The sequence below is a fragment of the Athene cunicularia genome (genome assembly GCF_003259725.1).
Source record: "Athene cunicularia isolate RWA chromosome Z unlocalized genomic scaffold, athCun1 chrZ_part2, whole genome shotgun sequence".
Classification (NCBI taxonomy): domain Eukaryota; kingdom Metazoa; phylum Chordata; class Aves; order Strigiformes; family Strigidae; genus Athene; species Athene cunicularia.
In genome coordinates, this window is record NW_020799143.1 from 6,086,868 (window position 1) to 6,098,392 (window position 11,525).

Sequence of the window (11,525 nt, forward strand, 5' to 3'; positions counted from 1 at the left end):
TAACAGTTTTGCTGATGAAAAGCTTTAAACAGGTTTAAGATGATTAAACTTCTAAGGTTTTTTTCAGTTCTTGCAAATCTTGTAAATCCATCCTGTTTGATGCCACTCTCTTTCTGCAGACTTCCCAAGGACTATGAAGTGCTATGAAATGGAAGTTTCTGAAATCCTATAAATCACAGGGTATAGCTAGATGATGTGGTTGAACTTACCTAAAGCTCTCTGCTATAAAAAGGGCACAGCTCTCCCTCCTGGGAGCTCTTGGATACTTGTCAAACTCCTTCCTGAGTGGACTCAAGCTGCTGAACTGCAAAGAAGTTTTAATCTCTCACCTCCACTGCACACTGAAAACACCATAGGATGGGGCCATATAGGAACTGCTGACTTCCACCACATCAGCAGGCTTCTGATTGAACTGCACTCAAAAACCTAAAGTCTGTGATGAATCCTAGTGGATTTCAGTTTTCAGTCCTAACTGGGTGTTGTGTCTGGATTCTCCCCTCTGTGGCGACACATCTTTCAAATGTCCCTGCTTAAATTTCTAGTGATGAGAGAAGGCCAAATACCACCATGGCCGAAAGAACAGAAATGCAGCAAGTAGCAATTAGTTTTTGCGTTAAAAGATCTATTACGTAGATCAAGAATACCAACAACTTTCTCCAGTGCTTATTATAGACTATTCAACTTAAACCAGCTGACTTTTCCTTAATCTTTCTCCTCTTCCTGAAAATATACTTCTTCGGCATTCTGTCTGCCTACCTCACATCCCTACATTGCCAATAATGCATTAGCAGAAATGCAGTAACCCTTGATAAAATGGTATTGTCACATGATAAATGGATTTGCAGTTGTGTTGAAGATAGAACTGTGATTCCTCCCTGTCAGAAAGCATAACGATTGAACTGAATCACCACAGAACTCTACTCCATAGGACCAAGCACTGTTCCTGTAATATCAGTGAAACATGCTTTCTCTGTCACTGGGTTTGTAATGATGGGAGAATTATCCCACAAGCATCCCCAAGACCATATATTAGCATAGATTTTTTTTAAGAACATAACTGGAGACTAAGGGAGAAGTCCTGTGTTTTAGGCCAGGAAATTTTCAAATTTTTAAGGTTTCTTACTTTCAATTTATCCTCTGAAATTACTAATGTTCAGAGACAAATGTTTGGAGCTAATAAATGCTGCTTTCATTGCAGATTCGGTTCTTTTGGCTCAATTATAATTCACTCTATTTTTACTTTTTCTTGTGACTGGGAGTAACTTAAGTACTATGCAACTCAAAGCCTGCTGTGTGTAACAGCTGTATTGAGTTGTGATGTTATTCTATAGATACACTCTGCTCCAGTGCGAGTGTGTTGTCTTTAATCAAGTGTCCTTTTCATTAACAGTAAATGCCCTCTTCTCCATTTCAAATGAGCACTTAGGATAGACCCCAAGACTTCTTCAAGGAAGTCTCTTACAGATTTACAGATTATACGCACTAACAGTCTTGAAACACTGTGGTGGGTTGATGCTGGCTGGACACCAGGTGCCCACAAAAGCTGATCTATCACTCCCCCTCCTCAACAGAACAGGGGAAAGAAAATATAATGAAAGGCTCATAGGTTGACATAAGGGCAGGGAGAGATCACTCATGAATTACCATCATGGACAAAACTGACTTGACTTGGGGAAATTAGTTTAATTTATTACCAATCAAATTAGAATAGGAAAATGAGAAATAAAACCAATCTTAAAAACACTTTTCCCTCACTCCTCCCTTCTTCCTGGGCTTAACTTTACTCTTGACTTTCTCTTTGTCCTTCTCCCCAGCAGCAGAGGGGGACAGAGAAATAGGGGTTCATCACACATTGTTTCTGACACTCCCTCATACTCAGTGGGAGGAGGGCTCCTTACACTTCGTGCTCCAGCATGGGGTCCCTCCCATGGGACAGTCCTCCACAAACTTCTCCAATGTGGATGCTTCCCACAGGCTGCAGTTCTTCATGAACTGCTCCATCATGGGTCTCTTCCACAGGCTGCAGTCCTTCAGGAACAGACTGCTCCAGTGTGGGTCCCTCATAGGTCACAAGCCCTACTAGCAAACCCACTCCAGTGTGGGGTCCTCTCTTCACAAGTCCATGGGTCCTGCCAGGAGCCTGCTCCAGTGTGGACTTACCATGGGGTCACAGCCTTCTTCAGACATCCACCTGCCCTGGCGTGGGATCCTCCATGGACTTCAGGGGGACAGCCGGCACTCTCACCAGTCTTCACCACGGTGTGCAGGGGAATCTCTGTTCCAGTGCCTCCTTCACTGACCTTGGTGTCTGCAGAGTTCCTTCTCTCACATAGTCTCACTCCTCTCTCCAGCTGCAGTTGCCCAGGTCTTTTTTTTTTCCCCTTCTTAAACAAGTTATCCCAGAGGCACTACCATTGTGGCTGATGGGCTCAGCCTTGGCCAGCAGCAGCACTGTCTTGGATCCAGCTGGCATTGGCTCTGTCAGACATGGGGGAAGCTTCTAGCAACTTTTCACACAAGCCACCCCTGTAACCTCCCTGCTACCAAAACCTTGCCATGCAAACCCAGTCCAAACACATTTGAGTTTACCTGCTCTTACAGAGCAGCATTTATTCTATCAATGAAAATTCAGCCTAGGATAGCAATAAATGAATGGTACAGAAAATGTTTCTATTGTTGGATGATTAATACAAAACAGACCACAAGTCACTCAAGTTTTTAGGACACTGGTACCATACGTTCTAAGAAATGTAAGGCCAGATATTGAATCCTACTTTTTCACACAATTTATGTTGCAGTCCTTTCAGATCCACACAAGAGCAGCTGCATTTTCTTTACTGGTTTCCATCGTTTTGCAACTCCAGCTGCATAAGCTGGTCCTCAAACTTCTGAATGTCTACTCGATGTTTCATTAGGAACTTCCCATTTAAATGAAAAACAGGTATATCATATTTGTATTTATCATACCATGCCGAGTTCTCTGGAAGGGTAATATCCACCTCCTGCAAAATAAACTGTGACAGAAAAGTAATATTAGTACCTATTGGACACTGAAAACAGTATCTGCTCGTCTTTTGATTGGTATTTTTTTTCAGAAATGCAAGGCTGCTTGCTGCTTTTTGATTTATTCTTCCATGTTGTAGACAATTACCAATTTTGTGGATACAAAATGTATGTAGCCACAATCCTTGGTTACGTGTCCACAAAGAAGTCTCTCCCTAGTCCTGGACAACATTCTTGATACTCTGTGCAAAACCACTCTCCTGTGAGCACCAACCACAACAAATATGCACCTGGCAACACAACAGCTGCCTCTTAGGCAGCTAAATGCAACACCTCTAATGCTTCGGTTAACAGTCCCTTCAAGAAAAAGATCAAAACCTGGCCAAAGAACAGCAAAAATTGCAATCACATATATGTGTATTTGAAGTCCCACTTAATAACATCCTTCCCAAATGATATCATTACCTGCCTCATGAAAGTTGCAAACTCCTCTATCAGACAAGGCAATAGTATTTACAAAAGCAGTGGGTGTAAAAACTATTGGAACAAGGTTTATATTGGTTTAGTTTGCCAATACTTACTTGCGTTGCGTTGTTGCAAAATGCTTTTGGATAATGAGTTTTATGGAAATCAGTGCTGAAATTACCTTGAAGAGGTCATCCATGAAAGAATAATGGATGCAAATAAATCCAAGCAATTTTCATTTACAAAGAAAGCATCCTGATTAACTGTTCTTTCTATATAAAAAAAATGTATACAGTATTGCAATACATTACCCTTCTCTTATATGGCTCAAGCACTTCTTTTGCGTCATCACATAGGGGGCACGGTTTCTAAAGGAAAATATTGAGACCGTCTTAAATCACACAGTAAAACACACAGATCATTTCTACTGTAAAGTAACATACACAGACAGGAGTGATCATTACTGTAAATGTGGGTTCTCTCCCCTCTACCATCCTGTCTTACTGTTTTCTAAATCTTTGCTGTATCAGTTCAGCATGGATGAAAAGAAAATAAATTGTTCAGCCACAGAAATTAATTTCTCATTTGCTATTATTTTTCTCATGGTGCAAATTAACAGTTTTCAGCATCTCTTCTGAAGGCTGATTCAGGCATAGGTCATGCACAGACCTCTTCTTTCGGTCATCAGCAATGAATATTCAACACACAGTCATCACCAGCTGAGAACAACTGTGGGCGCCACTCTTGATAGAATTTCCCTTGATAGAAGGGGAATAAGGAAGTCACATGAGTAATTTCTAATCTGTTTCAGATTGAGTCACTTGGTTCAGTTCAAATAGCAAAAGAAGGTGATTTAAGATAACCTAGCTGACTTTGCCTGAAAGAAATTAAGCATGATCCTCCAACTGGCAGAGCTGGGAGGACAGTAACCTGCTGAGGGAGAACTAGCAAACAGCTGCAGTGTTTTGACCTGTGATAGGGTCAAAGAAAACCTCTAATCTTTGAAAACTCACTGGTCTTCCACTACAGTCATACAGCTGACTTCTGCTGATCATGCATCATGATCACTAGAGCAGTGCATACCTGAGGAAGTGACTCACAGGAAGGCATGTTGCTTCAGTGTTAGTGATGGCAGAATCTGGCCTACAATTCACAGAGCAAAGTATACAGTGGTGAAGGTGATGGCTCTGTCCGTCTGCCACAAAATACCTCTCATAGCTGGAAAAGACCCTCTCCCTCACACTTAAATTCTTCCTAGGGCTTGTTTAAACATGGAGTTAATCTGAAACAGGAACTTCTTATTTCCTGAGTGTGAATTAATTTGGATTAAATACATTTAATTCACACTAATCTGTTTTTCCTACACAGATAAATCTTTATGCTCTGAAAACCTATGCAATATGCTAAAGATCAACAGTGCTGCATTCCTGCTAGTTCTTGTCACTTTTGGACGGATTGATATACCTGGTATTAGTGACTGAAAGGAACATCCCAGAATCCTGCACACCAGTTTTGTAACATGCCAGGATTCTTACAGTTATTAGGACATACTCAGTTCCCCTAGCCCGGGGAGAGCTTTCTAATGTAACAGTCACATAAAAGCATTTGACACACTAAGCTGACTCTTAGCAAAGAATGTGTTTTTACTCCTGCTCTGATGGCAGGTTTAAGCACTACATGGTACTAGTAAGATTGGAACTGGTTTAAAAATCAGATGGGGAGCTATTTCAACTAACTGGGAAATCTGTTTAAACAGAGAATAGCATTACAACATCATTACAGTAATAATACTTTATATTAGTACATATTTTTCCACAGTACAGTGCAACAGTAGGTCTCTGTCATCACTTGCTTTATGTTAATTTGTAATAGGGCTGCCTGGATAAAGATGTCTTGGACAACCTCTCTCAGATGTATATTGCAGTGGCAAAAAGGACTCCTACTGCTGAAAGAGTAAAAGTTCCTTCTCAAAGTGATATATGCTGTTCTGATAGCTAGATATGTTAGACAATACACGTGGTGGAAGGAACAGTTTTATTTCTACAGATAATTGCCATTTATGCTGCATACTTAAATTGCAGTTTTGTGGTCATTTAAGCTGGCACTGATGCTGAAGGAAGCAGACCCATCTTCCTGTCACTGTGCTGTGTGTCACTTCTTCTGTGCTGGCATGAAACAGCTGCACAGTAGAGCTAGACAGAAGAATTTATCTCAGTTAATAGTAACCATGCAGAAATAAAAAGAGTTGTTTTTCTTTTAACCTGGAGCAGTGGTTGCATGAATGCTTGTGTTGGCATAAAAGGAGCCTGTGAGGGGAAAACCATTTGGCAGTGCTAGCTTCTATCAGTTTTAAGTGGCTGCAGAAGTCATAGCCTCCTCCTGCCTTCTCCTCCTATTTTCTCCTTATTCTTAAGAAGAGGAAGGAAAGAAAAAGGACTTAGCCTAAACTAAGAGTGCAGATTAGATTTATTTTTAAGTAGTCTGCAATTTTGCTTTGCAATTGCCAGTGTTATCAGTCATGAAAAACATTTTAAGTTAAAAACACATGCAACAAGAAGCCACTTTAGAGAACTACTTAAAACTTTGCTCTTAGAAAATGTGTCTTACTAGTTAGAGATTTTAAGACACAAAAATCATACAAAGAGCTTTTTTCCCATTATTAACCCAAAGGTATACTCATTATTCCCTACCTTATCACATCTGGATTATGAATGAGTTGATGCTGAATCAGGCAGAAGGAGAGAGAGAGAGCCACTACTAACCTTCATTTGTTAGTTTTAACTACTTCCTTGCTACAATGAGACTGTGCTGCAAAGCCTGGTGTGAAAGACACCCCCAAAGTAAAATGCCCAGTATTACACAACTTTAAAGGGGACAAAAAGCATGGCCAAGCCATTTCATCTGGGAGTCACATATATCAAAGCTGATAAATACACAGTTTTGCCTAGCTTTATTCTGTAAACAACTTTTACCTTAGTGAATAAAGTCAACACTGGTTTATTTGTGCTGGCTGAACAGAGTCGTCTCCCCAGTGGACTGGATGAATGCCTTGCTAGTTGCAGTGCTCTGCTCAGAAAACAAAGCAACATTGTCCTGTTAAAGCAATAATAAAATGTTTAATTAATTTGTGGCAAGTTATAGCTCATGAAATTTAATGTAAAGATGTGATACTTCAATCGCAGTTCTAAAATACGCACAATCAAGCCATTTCTCCAGGATTTTTATGTTCACATTATCAACACATTAATCAGAAAAATGGTTTACTATGCAGCAGGCCGGAAACACTGCACAGATCAAAAAGTGTAGTTCCATTTCTGAAAAAACCCTGCTTTATTGCTGAAATGCCTCTTTCAAATTCCCTAACACAAATTCTGACATAAATGCATTATGCTGTTTCAACAGCATAGATGCTAGTAAGAATTACGTGATATGAAAAAAAAGCAAAAAGCTGTGCTTTGAACCTCAGTAATCTTGCTGCAGTGCTTGACATATTCTACTTACATAAAATTATTCCATCAAAAAACTAATCTGAACCTAATTAGAATATTAATACAATTCTTTCTGCAGTAAATAAAAGGCTGCAGCTAAGATGATTTAACTTGGTAATATTAAAAGCATTCACACTGCCCTGAGTCTTTCCTACAACAGAAAATTAATTTACAAAAGATGTTTATGGGTATGTGATTTCTTTGGTAGTGTTTAAGTAAATTTAGTGTTGTTGGAGGGTGCCATATTGGAGTTCTGAAGTTACCTATTCATAATAACACTAATAACACTGCTTCCTCCAAATTTTTGTGTTAGTGGGACCTTTACAAGGCATTTTAGGACTGAAATGCAAAAAACAGAAGCAAAAGGGTGTCTGCACAGAGATTATCAGCAGATGTGACACTCAACATCAGAATTTACACCAGGAAATCAAGTCCCTTTTACATAAAGCCAAAATGCTTCAGTTTCTGTTTGGGCACGACTTACCTGTAGTTCTACTAACTACAGCTAACCACAAACACACAATGTAATGGCACAAGTTTAAACAACCTAAGTGTGAGCAGAACTACATTGTAACTGATAAGCATGTTTTAGGATGTTCCGTAAAAAAAGACCCTAGTGCATTCCTCAGTACCAATATTACATAAGGGTTTTTTAAGAGACAGCTTAGCCAGCATAACCTCTAAGGAAAACATTGCAGTGGACTCTGAACTTAAAACTACTTACTGTATGTTTCTAAGCAACAACCACAAGAAAAAAACCAAATGGGTGACATGACACTGCCCCACATGCCTTACTGCACCATCAGACACCTTTTTTTCTTACAGAGGACTCTGGTAAGGGTAACTTGCCATGTTTCCAGAAGAAATTTCAACAGAGCAAATACAAAGAAAAGGTATTACACTTTGAAAACTATAGCCTTAATTATAAAATTTTAGATGCTAGGAAAGAATGAGGTTTTTTTTTTCTCTGACCACATAAAAAGTTGTTTAAAATACAGTATTTTGCAACAAACAGGCTTTGGATTTACTGTTTAGTTTGGGACAGAAAGGATTCTCATTTGCACATGTCAGGCTTGATACCAGTAAGAGTCAGCTGCAGGGGCCGAGTGGCATGCTTGCTGTCACATCAAAGTTGCAGGTGACTGGCACAGCACACACTGACATTGGTCATAGACCTTGGCAACTACCACATTTGTTTTACTTAGCAAAGTGGAAGCCTAACTGTCTTGGATCTTACATAAGTACAAAAGTAAGCTTGGAACCTTTCTGAAAAATGCAAATATGGATGACAGTAAACAGCCTCAGTCATACTTAACAATTTTTATGTCCACAGTAAATAGGTGCCCAGAATGGATGCGTTTTTGGCATTAAAAAATTGCATGTTGGCCTGCTCACATGCAAGATAAAAGTCCCAAAACAAATAGTTCGCACTCTGGCAAGTTTTTTTTATCCTAGCAAGCCAAATTTTTTGCCTTCAAAACAAGAAAAATGTCCCCAAATTGTTCTGTGAACAGTGAAATGAATAAAGCCTAGATTTCCACGTATCTTATTCTCCCATATATACACATACATGTATAAAATGGGTCAGGTTCACTCCTTTATACTCCTTTTTTTGGTCCCTCCACCCTCTGGTGAATTTGACTCCTGTGGACAACTCCTACAAAAACATTAACTGAAGGGTAATGATTAAGATGGTACCAGTACCTAGGCTTCAAGATATCACAAACCCAAACCAGCTAGCACAGTGTCTTACTTCCTTACCGGTTTCAAATAATTATAAGCAACACTGTCTCTGGAATTCAGGAGGAAATCTTAATTGACCAGTAATCCTACTGAAGTGACAGTCTGCTGTTTCCAGAGTTAGTGCGAGACCAGCTTAAAGTTTTTATTAAAAAACCTAAGGAAAACAGAGTCCTGGTCGTCAATTTATTCACCTGTGTAGAATGATTCTAAGGCCATACTGTAATGCCAGTTACAAAAAGACTCGAAGGACTAGTCCTGATCTATAGAATTATGCCAGTCTCTGTCCAGGCTCTACCACCATAAAGCAGTATTGAGACATCTAGCCCTGAGGGAGGGTGAGATACTGTCAGACGGCATCAACAGTACAGATGATACAGCTTGATTTCCCTACACTCCTGAAGTCCACAGTTGCCAGACAGCATGATCAGTCAGACTTGCTGCATTTAACCTGGGCTAAATTACTGTGCAACTTCAGCTTCACCAGACTGCAACTAAGGCTCTAGCCCCATAGAGATTTGCTTCTAAATCAGTAGAATTTACTAATTTTATTGGATTAAAAAGGTCATGGATAAAACCAAATAGCAGTGGTTTTGCACAAACACTGAACAGTTCTAATATTGTGAAGGGTTAAGTCTAGTTGCTATTGATCAGGAGCTGATGAAAGTGAGTATCTAATCACTCATCAGGCAACTCTACTGCAGCAGCTCAATTTGTCTGAACAGCATCCCAGAGGCACATGGGTGTTCAGCATATGCACACTACTGCTTTGTGAACATGTGGGTTCCAAACACTGGTCTGTGCTAAGATGAGCAACGTTTCTGGAATGCAGACCTCCAACCTCAGAGGTCATTTCCATGCCAATTTCATCACTGACAGAAATAAAGTGTCACACAGATGCCCCATGGCATTCACGTCCTGCTCACATCTGTATCCTATGTCTTCTGTTATGAAGAAACACTAAGAGCACATACAAAATCTTTCAACGTGATTACCCTGGAGTTCTCTTTAGCCTACACCCAAATAATTAAAAGATTTGTTTGAGGAACAAACTTAATATGTAAATGTATAGAAGGACGCTTGCAAACTTCAGAACTTACCCTCCCCTATACTACAGTGCTACAGAACAACTTAACAAATCACGCTTGAGTCTGGACTTAGCCCATGTTTTATTTGCAAAGCCAAACTGGACTCATTTCCTGTTAACAGAATTTCCATTATCTAATAAATCCTCATCTGCTGGAAAAACAAAATGTGATGCTAAAACTAGCCATTACTTAGATGAGATAATGATCTTTATAAACCATATCTAAGCATCAATCAAGTAAAGATAAGCATGGCTGATTTTTTCTCCAACTGTGTACTTTTTAATGATACTCTTAAATAATTTCAGCTTCAAGTCACCAACACACTCTTGCTATGTGGTTCTGAATGTTTTATATGCATAATCACCAACATATTTGGACAGGATTATTTCCTGTTTTCTATGGATTTGTATGCATATACACAAAGATTAAATTATTATGAACTTGCGGGCATTTGTCTGAGTACAATTTATATTCATGTAGTATTTGATTTTGGAGCCCCAACCTGGGTTTGACAGAAGATGTGGATTGCCTGGTCAAATCACACCTCTTTCTCCAAGGTAAAAGTAACACATCAGGAACATGGAAAACATTACATGAACATGTCCTAGACATTCAGTTTACTAGACACTTAAAAAGTTTCTTTTGAGATAAAGAGCTAGAAAACATCTAGGACATTTTCATAGCTATTTGTCTTAAAGAAACTTTTAAAGTGTCAAGTAAACTGACTCATAACGTCCACTTAATCTTCATTATATTATGACAAAGGAATATCAACTAAAAGAGAATGGGGAAAGCAAGCAGATGCAGGTGTAAGAATATGTGCTGATGGCCCAAGTCAGTGGTAGTTTGAAACAGCCGCCTCCTGTTGTCCCTCATTCAAAACCAGCTACGATCATCAAGGAAAGTAAACTAGCTGGCAGTCTGCTGTTGTCAGTTTGATTACTTACCAGGGAAATGCTGAACAAGAAAATACAGTGCCACAGAAAGAGACCAAGGAGCTTGTGTAAGTAGGGACACCAAATCCTGTAGCTGTTGAGATCCCTGCAAGGCTTTTACCCCAACAGCCTTTCAGAGGAGGCATGCAAAATCTCAAAACTTCTTTTGCATGTCACTGTACTTACACATCACTGTAAAGGTCTTTAGGGAAGAATCAGGTTTTCAAATCAACTCAAAATTCAGAAATGTCATAAATACCACTTGTGGGGTGATGTTTAATATCAATCAATGCCTATTTCTATACATCTCCTCGTCCAAACTGCAGTAATCTGGGGTAAATGCCACAAAAACATTGCATTCCATCTCAGAAAAGATTAAAATTATAATTTCATCCTAAAGTGCAATAAATTTTGTTTAGTGATCCCTCCAGAGGTATCCATTCTACACTCTGGTCTGGGTCCCGTACTCCAAATTTCAGACTATCTAAAAAACATTCTCAATGGGTTGCTGTAACGGCCACAAGGCATTTCCAAAGACTAAAGAACTGGCATGTGCAGTGGGTCATTATCATAAAGTAAACCTGTGATAGAGTTTAAAAGCCTGTTTTAAACATCTCCATTTTAAAACATTTCAGCTACATGATCCACTCCCCACTCAGGGCCGGAGGCGAGCCAAATCCGGTAAAGAGTGTATCCAGAGGTCGTCCTATTAGCTCCTGTAATGAGGATGTTTTCTTTTGATACTATTTTCTAAATCAGTAACGCCGTCTATAGGGATCCAAAGCCCATTAAAAAACAAGCGGGCG

General features: G+C 39.5%; 1 protein-coding gene across 2 annotated transcripts; it reads right to left on the reverse strand.

Annotated features, from left to right (window-relative positions):
• Positions 1-2,582: 2,582 nt before the first annotated feature.
• On the reverse strand, positions 2,583-10,845 carry CZH5orf63 (chromosome Z C5orf63 homolog). 2 transcript variants are annotated; one of them, XM_026866441.1, is made up of 4 exons: positions 10,732-10,845; positions 6,441-6,561; positions 3,780-3,836; positions 2,583-3,014 (listed from the first exon to the last, which is right to left on the reverse strand). In XM_026866441.1, exons 2-4 carry the CDS (start codon positions 6,555-6,557, stop codon positions 2,835-2,837), a joined length of 354 nt encoding a protein of 117 aa, XP_026722242.1. In that variant the 5' UTR covers positions 6,558-6,561; positions 10,732-10,845; the 3' UTR covers positions 2,583-2,834. The 2 variants fall into 2 exon arrangements, with proteins under 2 accessions (XP_026722242.1, XP_026722243.1); XM_026866442.1 differs by lacking the exon at positions 10,732-10,845 and adding an exon at positions 9,457-9,610.
• Between the last annotated feature and the right edge of the window lie 680 nt (positions 10,846-11,525).

Coding starts and splice junctions, on each gene's coding strand:
- CZH5orf63 (XM_026866441.1), bottom strand. CDS start 6,557: ATGTTGCTTTGTTTTCTGAGCAGAGCACTGCAACTAGCAAGGCATTCA. Junction 3,837..6,440: donor TGTTGACTTTATTCACTAAG/GTAAAAGTTGTT, acceptor ATTTTCCTTTAG/AAACCGTGCCCCCTATGTGA. Junction 3,015..3,779: donor TTGAGCCATATAAGAGAAGG/GTAATGTATTGC, acceptor TTTCTGTCACAG/TTTATTTTGCAGGAGGTGGA.